This window comes from Nelumbo nucifera, chromosome 1 (assembly GCF_055504915.1).
Source record: "Nelumbo nucifera cultivar China Antique chromosome 1, China Antique-T2T, whole genome shotgun sequence".
NCBI classification, from domain to species: domain Eukaryota; kingdom Viridiplantae; phylum Streptophyta; class Magnoliopsida; order Proteales; family Nelumbonaceae; genus Nelumbo; species Nelumbo nucifera.
The window spans coordinates 38,727,508-38,747,687 of NC_142649.1; the positions used below are offsets into that span (position 1 = coordinate 38,727,508).

Below are 20,180 nucleotides of genomic sequence, written 5' to 3' on the forward strand. Positions count from 1 at the left end.
GCCATCCTTCGTAATCAAGGAACAACCAGAGATTCTAATGTAAGTGTAGTGGTAAGGCTATGTACGGGGGTCTCCTTGAAAGACGAAGGAAGGCTAAAGACAAAGGATAGGCTAAAGGCTATGACTGACAGAATGCCATTCTTGTTATGAGTCGGGCCTCCTTTTATAGGGGGAGAGATCCCGACGTCTTGAAAGGAAAGAGCCAAAAGAGTTTGATTCCCGTATGGAAAGGGAATCTTTGATTCGATGTCAGTTGCTAGGGGGACACTGCTAGGGTTTCGTCATGTGTCTTATGTGATGTTTACAGTACGAGGTTTCCTTTTGTTTGAGGATTCTCATAATACACGTATGCTACTTCTTTTTGCGAGTCTCTTAAATTGACGTGGCACAGATGACGTCAATACTAATCTTACGTGTCTTTTCTAATCTTACTGGGCGTTCTGTCACAAGTGGCTTCGATAAATCATGTATTTCTTTTGTTTGTCTTTGACCTGCGATGGCTGTGAGTTCATCACAAGTTTGCGATGGTTCTGAGCTCAACACAAGCTCGTGATGGCCTTGTGCTCATTGCAGATCTCTGGCGACTTCAAATTCCTTTTCGATGCCCTAGCTTTGGGTCTTTTGTAGGTCCATGGTGACCCTGAGCTCATTGCAAGCTTGTTTTAGGCTTTGAGCTCACAAATGTGTGTCGAGTCATGAACTTGTCACAGGTGTCTCTGTGACATCGGTTTAGCCCATTCTGTGCTATTGTAGTTGTGGTGAATCAACATGTACCTACACCTGACTTGGGCCTTGGGGATGGGCTACGCCCATTCTATGGAATGGGAGTCCAGATCAACTGCGTTTCAACACCCTACCAACATCATCGAGCACTGCACATGTTATATGTTATGCATGGTAGGTCCCACTTTTGTGGTGGGTCCTAATTTCATGGTGAAATGTGTGGTGTTAGATCAAGTGTTGGTTGGAACGTGTATTGTTGGGAGGAGATCCTAATTCATAGAATGGCTCCCCATCGAGATGAAAACATAATAAGGCAATTTATACACTAACTAGGACAAGTCTTCCAGGAAGAATTTCTAATGCGCACAACCGTTGAAATCGCGAGTAAAATCAGGGTCTCTCTCTCGCTCGCTCGCGCGCGTCGGAGGAAGAAAAGAAACGAAAGAGGTTTCATCCAAAAAAGAAACCCGTTTTATTCTGACTGACACATTGGTCCGCAACCATGATGCTTTTCGCAGTCCGATCCTTCTCCCTCTTCGTCTTCTTCCTCTTCCTTCTCTTCGCTTCTCCGGCCTTCGCTTCCGAGTCGGATCACAAGGTGAAGTACACTGTCTGTCTCTATTTCTTTTGATCTCCAACCCTAATTAGCTTACTCGGCGACGAATTTGGTATTGGAACTCGTACATCTTTTGTTGGGTTTATCGTCTTTCTTCGATTTGGTGCTATCTTCCTCAGATCTGGGCATTTGTTTGTTCGAGACGGGCCAACTTGTGAATGTTTTGGTGATTTGTGTGGAATAATAATTCCTGTGGCTATATATTCGGATGATCTAGCATTATTTGTTTGGTTTAGTTGAAGCAGTCAGCTTCGTGGACAGTGGATCGAAATGGGTTTTTGTGTTTCGACTTCATTATTAACTGTTCGTCTGTTGCAGTGTTCACTTGGTAAATAGGGACTAGTAGTGATATTTGATTAACAAGTTAATACTGTTTATTTGGGGACTAGATCTAGGTTAATTTTTGTTGTGTGTGATCTATGGTTGCAGAGAATTTTTTTTTTCTTTTTTCGTCATTGGTTTGGCCGCATTGTTTGGGATCCCTTTTAGATTCCGTCACTTTCTTGGTTCCTTGTCGTGGAAAGTAAACCTATACCTTTTGAAGATTTGACATCCGCGTTATTTCATCGTTCCTTTCCTCATTCTTTTGGTGATCACTTGTTAATGGGTTCTCCTAGCTATTAGGATCCCTTTTGTGATGCATCCTTGTTTCTTTGCACTAGAAAGCTCTTTCTCTGTAAGTTTCACTGCTATGTTGGGGGTGGGGTTGTGATAAGGATTTTGTCCCTGTTTTTTAATGCTTAAATTATCATTCAATTGACAAGTGCAACCTTTCTTCTTGATTTTGCTGGTTTTCCTTGTGACACTGTATTGTACTCTTTTTCTTTTGAATTTGAGTCGGAGCTGAGTTATTTGGGTTCCATGATATCAAAGAATTTATGTGTGCAAGTGTTTCTTTTTGTCATTATATTAGAATCTGTTACCTGCAATACGTTAATCCACCTCTATAGTCAAACTTCTCAAAAGTCAACAACTGGTGGTGAATTGGAAGCATGGTCATTGATGTCTGTTTCTCTGTTGTATCTTCAGAAAAGTTTTTCTTATGTTATTCTCTTCAGGTTTTTTGCTCATGCAAGACAGCATGATAAAGACTTGTCCTTTTCAAGGCATAAAATATTCCCCTAGATAGTTTAGCATATGTGAACTATAGTATGCCTAAAAATAGGAGTCACATACATGTTTTAATACTTACAAGGTTCCATACCCAAGTTGTACCCCAGCTGCACTCAGCAATTTTTATTTTTATTTTTTGATCGGCATTTAAATTGAAATAGAGCTTACTCCTATCTAGAGGAGGCATGAATAGGAATGAGCTTTACTGGGGGTTGACAGTATAAGAGTTGTGATATATGCTTTTTTCATTTTATTGGTGGGGTTGGTGGGTAATTTATATCATATGTTTTTTGTATTTTCCTCTAGTAGGGCCTTCATAACAGCTCTTGTTTGTGTCTTGTTCCCTCTTTCTTCTCTCTTATCATTCAATAGAAATTTCTATGATTGAACCAAGAGACCATACACCAAGAAGTTCTTTCCTCATGCTTTTCATCTTTGTGTTTGAAAAGGAGGGGAACTTTTGACCATCTCATCATTCATTATTAGATAAATAAGAGGTTTATGAACTCATTATGTAGATCTCATAGACTTCTGTGGCCCTACCACATTTCCTAGTACTATCTTAATGATTGCTACAGAGTGTTGCATGGAATGGACATGGGAGTTGGAATTTAGTGCATGCCATAGAGGATGACGTGGCAAGACAGACAAGAAAACATGGATCTGAGAACATGTTTATAGGAAAGTGATACCATTAAAATAGTTTGTTATTTCTAACTGTATGTTCAGACATATAAAAGGGGATAGACCTGGTTGGATCTGTTTTAAGCCAAAATAGGGCCTGGTCCAGCTTGGGCCACAAAATAACAAGCCAAGCCAATCCTTGAATTAGGCCTAAGAATTTTTTTTGATAATTATTAGGCCTAAGGATTAATGGCCGGCTGTCAACAGCTAGCCACTTACATTTACATAGTATAGTTCCTAGAAATTCTAGAAAGTTTCACTAATTGGAAAGGAAAAAGAAAAATATAAAAGGGCTACCCATATCTGAAAGAGGGACCCAGATTTCTCTCTCCACCTCTTTCTGATCCAAACCTTTTACCTACTTTTCTCTCCTTTCACACCTTCACTGATATACTCTGTCACCAACGTTGCTAGAACTATGAGGGCCTAATCCTTGTTGGTGGGTACACAGTGCAGCCCCTGTAGGGTCCGGCCATTTCTCTTCTTCCTAGCGTTTTCATCCTGTTGCCAAATCCTAGGACCTCTGGAGACTCGATTAGAGTGACCTTGTCCATGGTGTTTACATTGACATAGTATACTTACAAAAGAAGGGTCTAAAATGTTGCCTTTGTTACTTAGTTGGTAGAGATACGATGGTGGTCACACACCTTAAATTTTTTAATGATATCATTCTCTTTTGTGAGGTAGAAGTATCACAATGTATTAGGAATCTAAGGCTGTTAATAGGATGGTGGTCACAGACATTAAATTTTTTATGATATGATTCTCTTTTGTGAGGTAGGAGGATCACAATGGATTAGGAATCTAAGGTTGTTGGTGTAACTTTTTGAAAAGCTCTCTAATTTGAGGATTGATATGGTTCTTACTTACCTTCTATGCTGAAGTTTTGGGATGTTTTTTCATGCCTTGGCCCATTAGTTATTTAGATATTCCTTTAGGTTCTAATCCAAAAGATAATATTTGGAAGATATTTTTAGGAAAATTTTCAAAGAAGCTGGATGTATGGAAGAGAAATTATGTCTCTTTGGGAGGTAGGATTACCCTTATCAAGTACCCATTGGCCAATCTTCCTGTGTACCACCTATAGTGTGAGATTTGCAAGTAGTGGCAAGAAAAATGGAGATGATAATTAGGGACTTCTTATGGGACCTAGGGGTTGGGAAAAATGATCATTTGGTAAAATGGGAAATAGTGTGTTACAAGTATGGCTTAAAATGTCCCTAATTTCCCTAATATTTCCACAACATATTTCTATTTCCATGGGTAGTGACATGAAATTTTACCAGAATCAACATATTGTGCAATGAACACTACTAACTTAAGAAAGTTGAGAGCTGTGGAACTTAAGGTTGCTAGGATCAAGCCGGAGCGCCTTCGAAGTTCTCTCAAAAGATGCCTGGTACAAGGTCTGTTAGCCTCAGAAGATGAAGCGTCGCTCTGGGGAAGACGAACAGAGGTTGAAGGAGCTGACGAGTCTGCAGGTTGGTGTACACGTGGCCTTCAGGGGCTGGCGGGAAAGCCTGGTGCGTGTGGGCGAGCTACAGAGGAAGGGGAACAGTCGCAGGGGTGCCCCAAGTCTCGAAGCTTTCCTATTAAGGCTTCTAATTCAATTTTTTTTTGATGTTTGGGTGTTTAAAGAGGGTGGCCCGTCCTATGCTGATGTGGCTAAAAGGGGTAAGGTTCGGGTGAGCTCAAAGTCATTGTCTGAACCGACTTTAAGGAAGTCTGGGCCAGATGGGTCAGTGGGTGAGCCCTTTGTTTTGGGTGGTTTTATTAAAAGCCCACGTGACAACTTAAGTCATCACGTGGGGCGGGGCAGGCATGGAGCGATGATAGATGGTAACGTTCATCTATCATCGTCTAGGTCTTTCCCTCTCGATTGTGGAGGGGCTAAGATGGCGAGCAAGGCAAAAGGACACAGTTCTCTGAGTTGGATCCAACGGCTGGCCGGTGACGCGCAAAAACACCACGTTTCTCATCGCCCGAACCCGCGCTATTTGAGAGTTAGAACATAAGAGAAGGAAGAGGCTGACCAAGGTTGGATAAGCTGCGGCTCAGATTCTGACTATGATGAAAGATCGGAAGCTTATGGGAGTTTAGGCAGTGTGGAAGACAGAGCTCTATCTAAAGAACAGAACAAGGATTCTTTCAGCCTGGATTGTTTGTTCATAGGGGATTCGGTGGGGGAGGAAAAGGAGGAGGGGGAGGAGTGGGTGAATGATCTTAACCCAAATTCAGCTAAGCCCTTCCCTAGTTCTAGCGCTTTGCAAGAGGCCGAAAAGGAGGTAGCTTGGGTCATCTTAGAGCTGAACAAGGGTACCTCACAGAGAGGAACATACTTGGGTACAGAAAGGGGTCTTTGTGTTGATACAACAACAGGGATTTTCTTCCCCCAACTCGGGGAGACAGAGTGCTCCAATTTCTCAAAAAAGAAGTGACTACCACTCTTTCGCCTACTTTCTCTCCTCACATCTCTGCCTCAGGTAAATCCCTTAACTCTGTCAATTCAGTTTTGGCTACTAATGAGCGCTTAGTGTCCCTTGTTCCAAATTCTCCTCCCAACCAAGAGTCGGAAGCCCTTGGTCTGAAAGCCATAGTGCGTTTACAAGGGGGGAACTGGGTGAGAAAACTTGCAGAGAGTCAAAAATATGGGAAATCATAGAGAGCCTTTTGAGTGAAGTGGAGAGGAAGGAAATGCGGAGAGGGAGCATGAAGGGGACAAAAAGGGCTGTTGATGGAGGTAATGTGAGAAGGAACGAGAAGTTTCCTAGGAGTGAGGAGAGTGCAACTTTAGAAAAAGAGGAAACTAGTGGGGAAGAGTCAGTTGCAGAGTTTGTGAAAAAGTTGGGGTGTAAGCTGAAGAACCCGAATGACCTAAAAGGCTACATGCAAAAAAAGGAGGACAACAAGATGAAGAGGAGAAAGCTGAGTGAAGCGGAGAGATTGAAAAGAGATATTCTGGGGGACAAGAAGTTTGAGGTGAAAGGGGATAGAAGAAAAGGGTCTAAATAGATCTTGGAGGAGTTAGGGTTGAGGCTAAGAGTTTTCAATGAGAATCCTAAGTTGGAATGTGAGGGTTTGGGCAGCATTAGGAAGAGAGCGACAATTAAAGAGGTAATTAAGAAGTTTAATCCGGATGTGGTAATGCTTCAGGAGTCCAAAAGAATGGATTTTGATTGCAAATGGGCAAGGAGTGTGTGGAGTTCCAAGGTTATAAAGTGGGTGGCTGCTCCCTCGTGGGGTTCTTCAGGAGGGATTGTGACCTTGTGGAAAAAAGATTTACTTATAGGTGTGGAGGAGCTAATTGGAGATCATTCTGTCTCCCTAAAGTTCAGACAAGTGGACGATGGGTATGAATGGGTACTAACAAATGTGTATGGCCCCAATGACTATAGGTAGAGGGAGAAATTATGGGAAGAATTGAGTGACATTAGAGGCCTCTAGGATGGACCTTGGTGTGTAGGAGGGGATTTTAATCTAGTGAGATTTATAGAGGAAACCAACAACCCCAATAACTTCACTTGGTCCAACCTTCAGTCAAGGCCAATTTGTTCTAAGTTGGACAGATTTTTGTTCTCAACAGATTGGGAGGAACATTGGGGCAATCTTACTTCTAGGGCTCTCCCAAGACTTACTTCAGACCACTGGCCTATAGTGTTGGTTAAGGAGGAAATAAGGGGAGTTGGTCCTACCCCTTTCAAGTTTGAAAACATGTGGTTGACTCATCCGGGTTTCATTGAGAAGATCAGAGAGTGGTGGGAGCAAGCTAATCCAGTAGTTGATTGGGAGGGAATGAGGTTCCACAAGAAACTCCAATACTTAAAATCACAATTAAAGGAGCGGAATAGGCTGGAGTTTGGAAGATTAGAAGAGAGAAAACAAGTTCTGGTGGAGAAAATTGAGGATTTGGACTTGAAGGAAGAGAGAGGTTCCTTTGGAGAGGAAGAAAGGAAGTTGAGATGGGTTTTGAGGAGGCAGATGGAGGACATCTTGGTTAAGGAGGAAATCAGTTGGAGGCAAAAATCCAAGTGTAAGTGGCTAAAGGAGGGAGACAGAAACACATGAATTTCATCTCTAATTTGGAAGTTGATGGAGCAATGTTGTCCCACCTGGCAGAAATTGCAGAGGCTCTAGTAAACCACTTCAAATCTATTTTTAGAAGGCCTATGAATGGGAGAGTGTGGTTGGAGGGATTGGATTGGCCGACTCTAAGTGCAGAGAAGAGAGAGTGGTTAGAAAAAAGTTTTGATATGGAGGAGATAAAGGAAGCAGTATTCTCAATGGATAGGACAAAAGCTCCGGGTCCAGATGGTTTCACAATGGCCTTCTACTAGGATTGTTGGGATATTTTGGAGAATGATCTTAGATCAGTTTTTGAGGAGTTCCGCAGAAGGGGAGTAATAAATCTGGACTTGAACTCAACTTTCATTGCTTTGATCCCAAAGAAGAAAGATGCATCACAACCAAAGGATTTTAGACCTATCAATCTGGTGACTAGCTTGTACAAAATCATTGCAAAGGTGCTCTCTTAGGATATAGAAGGTGCTTCCCTCTATTATTGCACCCAACCAAGGTGCTTTTGTGGAGGGAAGATAGATCACCGATCAAATTCTCATTGCAAATTAGAGCTTGGAGAGCTTTAGGAAGTCAAAGAAGAAGGGAGTGGTTTGCAAATTGGACTTGAAGAAGGCTTATGACTTGGTTGATTGGTCTTTCTTGATGGAGAGGAGTTTTGGTTTTGGAGACAAGTGGTGTAAGTTGATTTGGGGTTGTGTCAGGACTTGTCATTATCCTATCCTGGTGAACGGGGACTGTGGTTGACTTCTTTCCTGCGTTGAGAGGTGTAAGACAAGGAGATCCTCTTTCCCCTTTTCTTTTCACCCTGATTGCTGATGTGCTTGGGAGATTGGTCCATAGACCAGACTTGAGGGATTTGATAAGAGGGTGGAGAGTAGGAAGGGAGGAGGTTTCCTTAACACTTCTACAGTTTGCAGATGATACTATCCTGTTCTGTGAAGGAGGGAACTTTAATTGGATCCGGAATCTAAAGTTGACAATACAACTCTTTGAGCAGATATCTAAACTCAAGGTGAACTTTGATAAGAGTTGTGTGGCGGGAGTGAATGTGAATGAAAGGGACCTAAGGGAATTTGCAGGTGAGCTAGGTTGTGCACTTTCGGGCTGGCCCCTAACATACTTGGGCCTCCCTTTATGAGATAATCATAACAGTGTTAGTTTTTGGACTCCGGTAGTGGAGAGGTTTGAGAAGAGGCTGGCGGCCTGGAAGAGAAATTATCTTTCTTCAAGTGGGAGAGTCACTCTCATTAGGTCTACCCTAGCTAACCTACCTGTCTACTATTTGTCAGTGTTTAAGATCCCCTTCAAAGGTTTCCAATATTTTGGAAAAATTAGTAAGGAACTTTCTGTGGGAGCCCGGAGAGGAGAAGAAAGATTATAGGGTGAGTTGGGAGGTGGTCACTAGGTGTAAAAAACTAGGAGGTCTTAGGATTGGTAATTTCAAGAAAAGGAATATGGTTCTGTTGGGGAAATGGTTGTGGAGGTTTTCATTGGAAAGCGATAATTTGTGGACTAAGATTGTGGCTAGCATACATGGGTTGGAAGACAATGGTTGGGATCCTGGAATCTTGGCAAGGGCCTTAGCTGCTTCTCCTTGGAAATCCATTCATAATCTGCTTCCAGTTTTCTCCCCTTGGATCAGGTATGGTCTAAACTCTGGTAACCGAATAATATTCTACGAACAACTTTGGGTCGGGGATTCTCCTTTGAAGGACCAGTTTCCTTAATTGTATGCTCTATTGGACTTGAAAAATGAACCCATATTTTCTTTCTTGGTCCCTTCAGCCTCCACTTCTAGCTTTGGGTGGAACCTAGGCCTACGTAGGGCAATTAGGGATACAGACATGGACAGCTTGGTAACTTTGCTAGCCTCCCTTGAGATTGTCTTCCTAAATCCTGCTAAGGAAGACACTAGATTTTGGACCCCTTCCAACTCTGGTACATTTTCTTTTGCTTTATTCTTTGAAACCTTAACTCAGTCTCCTGTCTCCTTTGGGTTGTCCTTTCCGGTTAAGAAAATTTGGAGCAGGCCTATTCCTCTTTGGGTTGGCTTTTTTTGTTGGGGAATTTTCTTGGAAAGAATCAACACTTTAGACTTACTTCAGAGACTCAACTATTGTCTACTTCCTAATAGATGTGCTCTTTGTAAAGCTGATGGGGAATCTGGCTACCACCTCATGTCTTTTGTAAGGCTGCTAAAACTGTATGGGAGTGGGTTTTCTCCCGCTTTGGATGTTCTTGGTATCCTCTGGAGACTGTCGAAGGTTTGTTTTCTCCTTTTTTTTTTTTTCAGTTGGCCTAAGAAGTGAGGAAAGACTATGTGGAGGTGTATTAGGGCAGCGGTATGCTGGTCATTGTGGGAAGAAAGAAACTCACGTATTTTTTCCGACAAGAACATTGGAAGAATTGTTAGATCGAATCCTTTTAAGGGCTGTCCACTGGCTAAAATCTTTGGAGTTGTTTTCAGATTTTCCTGTGGATGACTTGCTAAGAAATTGGAAAGAGATTGCTTCCGTTGCTAGATGCAAGAAGACTCTTTGTCCGTCTTGGTCTTCTCCCCCCTTGGGCTTTATAAAGCTGAATTTTGATGGCAACAGTGTAAGGAGTCTAGGGCCCTTTGGGATTGGAGGAGTTTTCAGGAATGAGGAAGGGATTGTTATTGCTCTATTCTCTGGCCCTATTGGAGAATGTGACTCTCTTAGGGCTGAGGTCCTTGCAGCGCTTGAAGGAATTCAAAGAGCAAAGGAATTAAATATCAGCCGTTTGATCTTAGAAGGTGATTCAAAGTGGTGGTTAGTTGGTTGAAGAAAGAGGACAGTGGTTTGTGGAACTTTAACCTTGAAAAAAACAGTTCTTATGGTTGGGTAGGGACATTGAGATTCAGTACAGCTGGGTGAAGAGGAGTGCCAACTCATTTGCGGATGGGTTGGCCAAGCAAGGAGTGAATAGGGAGTCTGTATTTTGGGCTAGTTTTTAATTTTTTCTCTTTGTACTCCCTTTGTATTCTGTTTTCGGGGAGCTAAGATATTTTATCTCCCCTCTTGTATCCATATTCCCTCTTTTCTTTTAATTTAATGAAGCTGGTGTTATTGATCAAAAGAAAAAACACTTCTAGCATTATGTGGGGTACAAGAGATAGTTTCCATGACATATTTCCATTTCCACTTCCATGGGTAGCAACATGAAATTTTACTGGAAGTGACATATTCCCCAATGAATACTACCAACACTATGTGCAATACAAGAGATAGTATTATAACATAAGTTCGTGATAATATTGTAGATGTGTGGGTGTAACAATGTTATTGCCCACCTAACTTACATGATTAGCATTTTGATATAGTTCAATATTCATTTCATAAAAAAATTCATTTTAAACATGAAGTTAAATATTAATTTTTATTTGTAATAGAATATTTGGTTTATTTATTACAACCATATCCTTTTTTTTTTATCAGTAACTCATAAAAGGGTTCTATTAATATTAAGAGAAAGTAGAATAAGAAGACGTTGTGAAAGATACAAGAAGACACTAAGTGTCTAAAACCCCCCAAAATATTAAAGCTGAGCCCAAAGAATAGTTTGTCTTTTGAACTCCTTGCTTAGCTAGACCATTTGCTAGGCTATTGGCAGCATAAAGTGGTGGCTAGTATACATGGTTTGGGGAACAAATGCTAGGATGCTAAAGTATCTGTTAGAGCATTATGAGCTTATTCTTGGTAGGCAATCCATGATATTGTTCTTGCTTTTCTTATTTGCATAAAGTGTGATCTTTGTTTTGGTAATAAAATTTGGTTTTGGAAAGATTTATGGGTGGGAAACACTCCTTTGGAATAGGGAAGATCCAAGCCCATACTTAATTCGACCCATATAGTCTAATTATCCAATTTCCTAGTCAAACTAGTCATGTGATTAGCCATACTAGTTTTTAATTGGAATTGGACCATCACACTCAAGTCATTTAAGCCACATGTTTAACTAGCCCATTAGACATGGATATTGTATGGAATAGGACCCACTGAGTCCTCACACTAATGCATATGGGTTCGGGCCATGTAGTTCTCTACATGGGCTGAATTCACTAGATTCACCTAGTGAACCTCTTACCCAATCCAATTAGGCTTAGAATAGGCCCAACACTTAAACATAAGTGGCCTAGTGAATCTCTTTACATTGCTCACAGGGAAGGACTTCTTCCATGACTGTGAAATGTAGGGCAAACTCTTTGCTTAGATGGATCTTAGGATTAAAACCTTTTGCAAATCCTTTTCTTAAAATAAACTATTTATAAATATAAATACCTTTTGTAGATTGACTTCAAAACATATTGAAGTCCACTGTTGACAATTTGAGATTTCCATCAAAGATAGTGTAAACCATGATATTCTCTTTGTCTGAAAAAGTTGCTGATCCTATCACAATGATCACCCACTCAAGTGATATTCTAAATTGCTCCAACATACCTAGGTATTTCATATTTGACCCTTAGATGATCTTCATTGGTTGGTACATCAAAAGCAACCTAGTCCATCACTTAGTGTGGTATGATTATCAAGTTTGTGTTTAAGTGCCACTTTCTAGTTTTGCCCATCTATCTCTAAGGTCTAGGGCATAACTAGAAATTGGTCCCACTTTAGTGTTTCAGTAAACACCTACTAATTGTACCTTAGGTCTAACCCTAGCAGTTGAGATAGGCTACTCTACACATTTGATAGATAATATCAGCCTTGGCATGATAAACTCTTCAAGTTTATCGAACGACTGACTAAGTACATCTAAACTAACATAATTCTCATAAATGTCCACTTTAAGGGGTAATCAGTGTTTTAAAAGCGCAAGGAGAGGCGTGCGCCTTTTTGAAGCAAGGCGCAAAAATACAAAAAAAAAAGCTAAAAAATAAAAAAATATCAGAAAATTAAAAAAAAAACATAATATTAATAAAAAATATAAACTAAAATTTTAAAGTAATGTTTTAAAAAACCTATTATCTAAAATTAAAATACATAAACACAATATGTAAAGCATATTCAAATGAGAATTTAAAAATAAAATCAAACATATAAAACATTTTCAAGCATGTAAAACCTCTAATCTCTTTTTTCACTCAATTGTAGTTCTTCACATAGCTAATGTAATGCAAAACATGTTACATTCCTGATTCTACGAGCCGCCTTTGTGCCACGCCCCTCGAGGCAAGCCCAAACAAGTCCACGTTAGGTCTTAAATTCTTAGTTTTCACACAAAAAATAATGATTTTATAGTTTTAGTTGCTTTTTAAGAAGACATTTTATTAGGATGGATGAATGAACAACATTACCAAATTGGGGGTTCTTGCCTAACGTGGACTTGTTTGGGCTTGCCTTGAGGGGCGTGGCACGGGGGTCCGGGCACGAAGCCCTCGGCCCAGCCGTTATGTTAAAAGAAAAGCAAAAAAGCACCAAATTTTCAAAATGCGCATGCCTGGGCTGAGGCGCATCAGGCGCACCAGGTGTGTGCCTAGGACTTAGGCGAGGCGCATACCCTAAAATGCGCCTTGCCTGTGTGCCTAGGCACGCCTTAGGAGTGCCTTTTAAATCACTGGGGGTAATACACAAAAACATACTAAAACATACATGAAATAATAATGATATGATTTTATTCACTAATAAATGCCAAAATACATCAATTTGGTTGGAGCTGAGGGAATACATTGTCCAACATATTACCACCCTACTCCATTAGAACATGCCTGCTTATATCTCCAGTTATCTCTCCTGCTATGGGAAACCGCCAGCTTAGTCTAAGATCACACTTCTTCGCTTAACTTTTCCTTCTTCAATACTCATTTAACATCCTTCCTATTGAAGAACATAAACAATAACAAACATTTGTTAAGTTCTCTCACCCGTCACCTTCTCTTTTCCCCATTCAAACCTTGCCCATGTTTCTACCTTTTCAGTCTCAGAAATGACTACCATGAACCTACTGACCAAGCTGGCCTGCAACACCTTTCTCTTGTCCATCCTCTCTACCTCTCTAATGTCAACTTGAACAGCCTTTGTACTTATTGACATCATTGAGTCTCAATAAACTGGTTGAAGAGAGTTACTCAAAAGTAGTTGTCGGTTGGTTTACTAGATAAGTAGGATTAGAGTTATTGAGTCTTCTTTGAATTGAAATAGGACATGGCAGTTCAGCTTGAGTCTAACAGTTTGACTCCTAGGACTCATGAGTCTAACAGTTTGACTCCTAAGATTCTTATAAGTCTAACAGTTTGAGTTGAGGTATTATTATGAGATTAGTGTCTATAAAGACATCTGGATGTTTTACACAAAAATCACTGAAGTTTATTGTGCTTTTTTGAGCTTATGTTAAATATGGTGAGTGATTCCCATCCCCTAGAGTGATTCTAGGTACCCCATGAGTGATTCTTGGTACTCTTCTCTCTCTCTCTCTCTTCTTTCTCTTGCTATTTTTTTTCTTATTCCTTCAAGAAGCCATTGCAGTCATCAACAGCCATAAGTTTTTGATCAAAGGATTAGAATGGAAATGGTCCTATATCACATTCACAGAACATCTAAAGTGTGCTAAGTACAAAAAGTTGTACAGCATGAGAAATGGCAGAATTTGTCCAAGAAATGCCTTGGTGTATCTTAAGAAATCATTCTACAAAGGATTTATGTATATTAGAAGCTTAATGAATTTCAGAAGATATTAATCACTTGTTAAGGTGGCTTGAAGCCTTCAAGAGGATAGAAGATGTGGGGATGGGGTTAGAGGGCTTAGAGATAAGAGTGCCTCTTTATTTTCTAAATGGTTGTGACACTTCCAGTTGGAACCTCAGAGCCTATAACATTTTTTTTTTTTTTGATAATTGAAAATGATTTCAGTAATCAAGAGAAGTAAAAATTTACAAGAATCCCTTGGAGAGGCACGGGATGCACCCTCCCCTAATTCCCTAAACATTACAAGAGATCAGAAATAAGGATTACAATGCTGCCCAAAATAAATGATCCCTAGTAGACCCCAGTTTAGCAAGATAATCTGCCAAGGCATTTGCCTCCCTACCTACCCACCCACTGATATCTACATGTTATCAGCCTATAACATTCTGTCATCAAGAGCAAATATGGCATTCAGCAGAATGATTGAGACAAGTGTAGCATCTTGGATCACTCAAACCTAGGAATCATTTGTAGGGTTTCTAGAATAACTCTAGGGTCTTTGGAATCATATGCCAAAAGTCACACAAGTAGAAAATAAGCTCAAAAATTCATTTTTCATTTTTGCAACTATATACCTAGAAAAATTCTGTGACTTATAAAAAACGTTAAAAAAAACTAAATAGCTCTTAAACTACTTGACCAGTGACTCTAAACAATTGAAATATCACAAGACAACTGAAACTAATAGGTTGTATCTACATATTTGTAAATGATCAAAGTACCACAATAATAATCAAATGACCAAAATATCACTTCTGTCATACATAAACAGTCCAGAAAATTCCTGTATTACCAGTACATAAAAAGTTTGACTCTTTGGATCCTGCATTACCAGGACATCGACTGATATAGCAATGATAGACTTGCAACTGTCTAAACGAATATTCCTTTTAGTCATATTAGTTTATGTCAATCACTTATTTTTTTGGTAATTGGTTTGTGTCAATCATATGGCACACTAGATGCACATGTCCATTTTAATCACCTTTCTCTAATCTATGGGAAACATCCTCTTTAATTTCATTGTAGATGATTAATCCAAAGTACCAGAAATTATTAATTTGGGCTATCTCCTGATCATAAATCTTAAATTGCACCACAAGTTTTGCTAGAATTTTTACTAAATTTGCAATACATGTTTTCTGTACAGAGAGTTTGCCATTTAGGTGGTTAGTGAGTTCCTAAATGACCCAAGAATTTTCCATGAGGAAAAGTATCGAGTTTCTTCATTCTTGAACCAATGGAAATTTCATGTTATTTTCTTGGTCATTAGAGTTTTAGTATTTTGAGTTTTTTTACTGGTTTATTTTGTCTTAGAAGAGGGTTAATCATATTGAATGGTCAAATTAGTTTTTAGTCTTGTTAGAGAGCTTTTAGCATTTAAGAGAGTTGAAGATGCAGTCATGTAACTATCCTTTCAGCCTACATTTTGTATGATTATGATGGTTAAGAGATAGATTATTTGGTTATTTATCCAATGATACCTACATCTTGTAAATGTGGCATGTTTTCAATGAGTTGTGACCATTTTATTCATAGGGTATTATAGTATATGTTTCTTGTGCATTTGTACCTTATTTATAGCCAGAAAAGCAGATTTCTTGTAATTCGTATATATATATTTTTAGGATTATTTGAGTTTCTCTAGTGTATCCATGTGTATCTTAATTTTTCCATCATATCTATTTTGTATATTAAAATTGCCGTTTTGATACTCTTTGTATATCTGGTACTTTGAATCTTGGTGTTAATTTGATGAGTAAAACATATTATCTGGTTGGATTTTGCTAAAAGTGTAAGGTGACTGCCTGCAGTATCAACAAGATGATCTGGTTACACTTTGGGTAAATAAAGTTGGCCCTTATAATAATCCACAAGAAACATATAACTATTACAGCCTTCCATTCTGCCAACCACCTGGCAATTCTGCTCATAAGTGGGGTGGCCTTGGTGAGGTTCTCGGTGGAAATGAACTCATTGACAGCCAGATTGACATAAAGTTCCAGAGTATGTAGACCTTTCAGTATCTTGTTTATGTTTAAGAAGCACTAAATGAATTATTTGACCACACCAATTATCTGTCTTTTCCTTGCAGAAAATGTGGACAGAGCTACCATTTGTGAACTTGCACTGGATGCAGCAAAGGTTAAGCAATTCAAGGATGCAATTGAAAATACATATTGGTTTGAATTCTTCATGGGTATATTGTTCATTGCTTTTGTTCCTTTACTGCCTGGATTGCTCAATGAATATGCTTTTTTAGTCTTGCATGTTTATTTGTCTATAATGTGTTTCTTCTGTTCTCATTATGTTCTTTTTTGGAACTCTTACTCATTTGCCATTCCCTCTCCAACATGGCAACCGTTTTATGATGTGACTCATCCAGATGATCTGCCTTTATGGGGTATGCATATTTATCGACTCTATTGACTAATTTTTGAGTCTTAAGATGATTTGACATGATTCATTAAATTATGCTATTGATGCCCAGGCTTTGTTGGTGATCTGCATCCTGATAAAAACAGTGATAGTGGCAAGCATGTTCTTTTCACACACAAGAACATTGTTGTCAAATACAATAGAGATCAGGTCATGGATTCTGATATTCCTTGTGGATCACATGTTTCAATTTTTAGGCATATCCTTTGTATTAAATTTGCTTCTTGTTTTGCAGATTATTCATGTTAATCTCACTCAAGAAACCCCTAAACCCTTGGAAGTGGGAAAGAAATTGGACATGACCTACTCTGTCAAATGGATTCCAACAAATGTCACTTTTGCACGACGTTTTGACATTTACCTAGACTACCCTTTCTTTGAGCACCAGGTGAATAATGGTCATTAGTGCGTGTTTAGTGGGCTCATTTTCTCTCAGTGATAGGTTGTGCTTTCATTTTCAGCAATCTGAACTATTTATCAGTAGTTGTTTCCGTTTTTCACAATATGTTGATAACTGTTACTTTCAGGATTTGAGAAGCTACTTAAGATGAATTTTTAGTTCAATGTTTTTATGGCATTTTTATACCTTCCTCAAGAACTTTGATTATTGAAACCACTAAATGGTTCTCCTATCTGCAGATTCATTGGTTCTCCATTTTCAATTCTTTCATGATGGTTATCTTCCTTACTGGTTTGGTCTCAATGATATTGATGAGAACTCTTAGAAATGATTATGCAAAATATGCACGAGAAGATGATGATCTGGAGACTCTGGTGACCATATTACTTTCTATCTCTGTTTTTTAAATACTATTTATTTGGTTTTGTTGAATTATCTTTTTTCCACATCTTTGAATGCTTTAGGTAGTGATAATAGCTCAGTGGTTGGTTACTTTTCTCCCTGCCATCAGGAAAGAGATGTAAGTGAGGAATCAGGTTGGAAACTTGTCCATGGGGATGTTTTTCGTCCTCCGCGCAACTTGGTTTTACTATCAGCAGTTGTTGGCACAGGTGCTCAACTTACAATGCTTGTTCTCCTTGTCATCTTATTGGCGATCATCGGAATGTTGTATGTTGGGTACGTAGAGATTTATTCCTTCATTTTGTGCCAGTCAGTTCTTTTGCCTAGTTGCTTTGATGGAATAGAGTTGGTTCCTTTGTGCAAGCTATCTTTTATGTTTCCCTTGTTTGTCTTCTTTATTTTTCACATGTTTACTTTATTTCATTAGTTTGGTTTTAATAATTAATTGTGATGCTAAATTTGTTGCTCAGTCGTGGAGCAATTGTGACAACTTTCATAGTATGTTATGCTCTTACGTCGTTCATTTCGGGCTATGTGAGTGGTGGACTCTACTCACGCAATGGTGGTATGTTCTTTTTTCTGATCATTCAATATCCTCTTTTACTTTCGTTTTGAAGGCCACTGATTTTTTCAGTTCCATTTAAGTATTTTTTCTGCAGTTACTTTTCTCTTTCATCTTCAGCTTATGCTTTCAACATAATTAATTCAATTCTTATGCCATAATGTCAGGTAAAAACTGGATAAAATCGATGATTCTCACAGCATCCCTTTTCCCGTTTATGTGCTTTGGCATTGGTTTCATACTAAACACAATTGCCATATTCTATGGATCCCTAGCAGCTATTCCTTTTGGCACAATGGTTGTTGTGTTTGTAATTTGGGCTTTCATCTCTTTCCCTCTTGCACTTCTTGGTACTGTTGTTGGAAGGAACTGGAGTGGTGCTCCAAACAATCCCTGCCGTGTGAAGACTATTCCACGCCCTATCCCTGAGAAGAAATGGTATCTCACACCTTCTGTTGTCTCTCTAATGGGAGGCCTTCTTCCATTTGGTAGCATCTTCATTGAGATGTATTTTGTATTCACATCCTTCTGGAATTACAAGGTAAACGTTATATTTACCCTTCTTTATGAATATGAATATTGGGTATCATTTTCATGAAAAGTACCAGCACTTAAGCATATCTAAAAAATCAAAGAATAATGAACTTCTTCATCATGGATCTCTATATCCTACCTTGGGGTCACCTTCAATAAAAGTGGCACCTTACTTTTTTCTTGCCTTGAGCCTTGTGTTTTTAGGAACCCCTGGTACTTTAGTTGTATTTCTTACTTTTAAAACAGTAGGCTCAAAATGAATCTCTGTGTTTCTTTCCCCATTCTTGGTTCAGTGAAAACATTCTGCCTGAGGGTCCTTGCTACCTGTTCAGAATAAACCTTATTTTATGAGAAGCTTTTAAAACAAACAAAAAAAAAGTATAACAAATAAATATATAAAAGTTTGCATGACTGTTATAGATAGGGAAAAACTCCAATACGAAGTTTGGTAAAGAGTTAATGTGGAGTGCAAGGCTATGCTCATGGTGAATCTAGTGAGTCCACTGTCTAAGGTCTGGATCCTCTACATGTTTTCCTCCACATGATAGAAATATGGTCTAGGGAACGTACCTGGTTGAGCTTCTTTAGTTGATATAATCAGGAATTTTTTTCCCTATGTTGCAATACTTTAATTTTCTTATGATTTGTTGGCCTCTTTAAAATGATTTAAGTTTGATTTTATGAGTCAACAGTTTGGCCCTGAGGTTGAACTGTTGACCAGTTGCCAGTTCCCCTTTATGTGTTGACAAATGGGGGATGTTCAAAAAACTATACCTAATTATGCTTTCTACGTGCTTTTCTTGTTTTGCAGGTGTACTATGTTTATGGATTTATGTTGCTGGTATTCCTAATTCTCATTGTTGTTACCGTTTGTGTCACAATTGTGGGAACATATTTCTTGCTAAATGCCGAGAACTATCACTGGCAATGGACTTCATTCTTCTCTGCTGCATCAACAGCTATCTATGTTTATCTCTATTCCATATACTACTACTATGTCAAGACAAAAATGTCAGGCTTCTTTCAGACCAGCTTCTATTTTGGATACACATTGATGTTTTGCCTTGGGCTAGGAATTCTCTGTGGTAAGCTTTTACAGCGGTTACACTGTTTGTGCTTTTATATTGTTGGATTCCTTTTAAACCCCTTAATGGGACATCCCTTGATGCGCTGGATGTGCCTCTCTTTTACATACAGTTGTTTTTTTATTTATCATGTTCTCTACGTTTGAGCTAACATTGGTGATTGTCTCTTTTGGAATGCTCAGGAGCTGTAGGTTATCTTGGCTCTACATTGTTTGTGCGGAGGATTTACAGAAACATAAAATGTGACTAGTGAAGATCCAGAAGACAGTACCCTGGTACTGCTTGCTCGTCGAGACTCAAGTATCATAAAGGAAGCATGGCCACCCAATGGGCTCCTAGCAATGTTTAAAAATGGAAATCATGGGGTTACAAGGGTGTTTTGTTTTTTTGGTCTCTGGCTTGGGGGAGGCTTTGCATTTTTTTCCTGGCTGTAAGTGAAAGCCTTCTTTAATTAAATTAGAAGTGCAGAGATTGTGTTATAACCTAGAAAGTTAACATGGACGACTCATTTGCCATTTAGCTTTTGTGTTACGTAATTACACTTGGCCTAAAGGCTGCAACAGTTTATTTTTATATCGTGCTTCTCCATTGATAGAGATACTGCTATGTAACAATTTCTTCACAATTTTTTTTTTTTTAATTCTATGTTGACCAAGATGAAAATCTTTTGGTGCATACATACAATGGCTTTATACATAACACATGGAGTATCCGGTGTTCCTCTCAATTTTTTACTAGTTCACTAGCGGGGACCTGTGTGATGCATGGGATTTGTTAAGTGAAAGTTAAATAATAGAAATGTTCATTTACTAAATAAATAATAGAAATGTTCATTTACTAA

At 38.9% G+C, this 20,180-nt stretch overlaps 1 protein-coding gene across 1 annotated transcript; it reads left to right on the forward strand.

Moving 5' to 3' along the window:
* The first annotated feature begins 1,028 nt into the window (after positions 1-1,028).
* Positions 1,029-19,912, forward strand: LOC104590088 (transmembrane 9 superfamily member 1). Its single transcript, XM_010248617.3, has 12 exons — positions 1,029-1,321; positions 15,732-15,924; positions 16,013-16,117; positions 16,304-16,321; positions 16,409-16,506; positions 16,592-16,744; positions 16,996-17,130; positions 17,268-17,434; positions 17,629-17,723; positions 17,888-18,261; positions 19,066-19,339; positions 19,522-19,912. The coding sequence occupies exons 1-12, from the start codon at positions 1,226-1,228 to the stop codon at positions 19,587-19,589; spliced, it is 1,776 nt and encodes a 591-aa protein (XP_010246919.1). The 5' UTR covers positions 1,029-1,225; the 3' UTR covers positions 19,590-19,912.
* Positions 19,913-20,180: the final 268 nt, after the last annotated feature.

What these genes read in the sequence shown, in the direction of transcription:
- LOC104590088 (XM_010248617.3), top strand. Translation starts at nt 1,226, where the DNA reads ATGATGCTTTTCGCAGTCCGATCCTTCTCCCTCTTCGTCTTCTTCCTC. An exon ending in ATGATGATCTGGAGACTCTG is followed by an intron (nt 17,131 to 17,267) that starts GTGACCATATTA and finishes CCCTGCCATCAG; the next exon opens with GAAAGAGATGTAAGTGAGGA. An exon ending in TGGGCTAGGAATTCTCTGTG is followed by an intron (nt 19,340 to 19,521) that starts GTAAGCTTTTAC and finishes TGGAATGCTCAG; the next exon opens with GAGCTGTAGGTTATCTTGGC.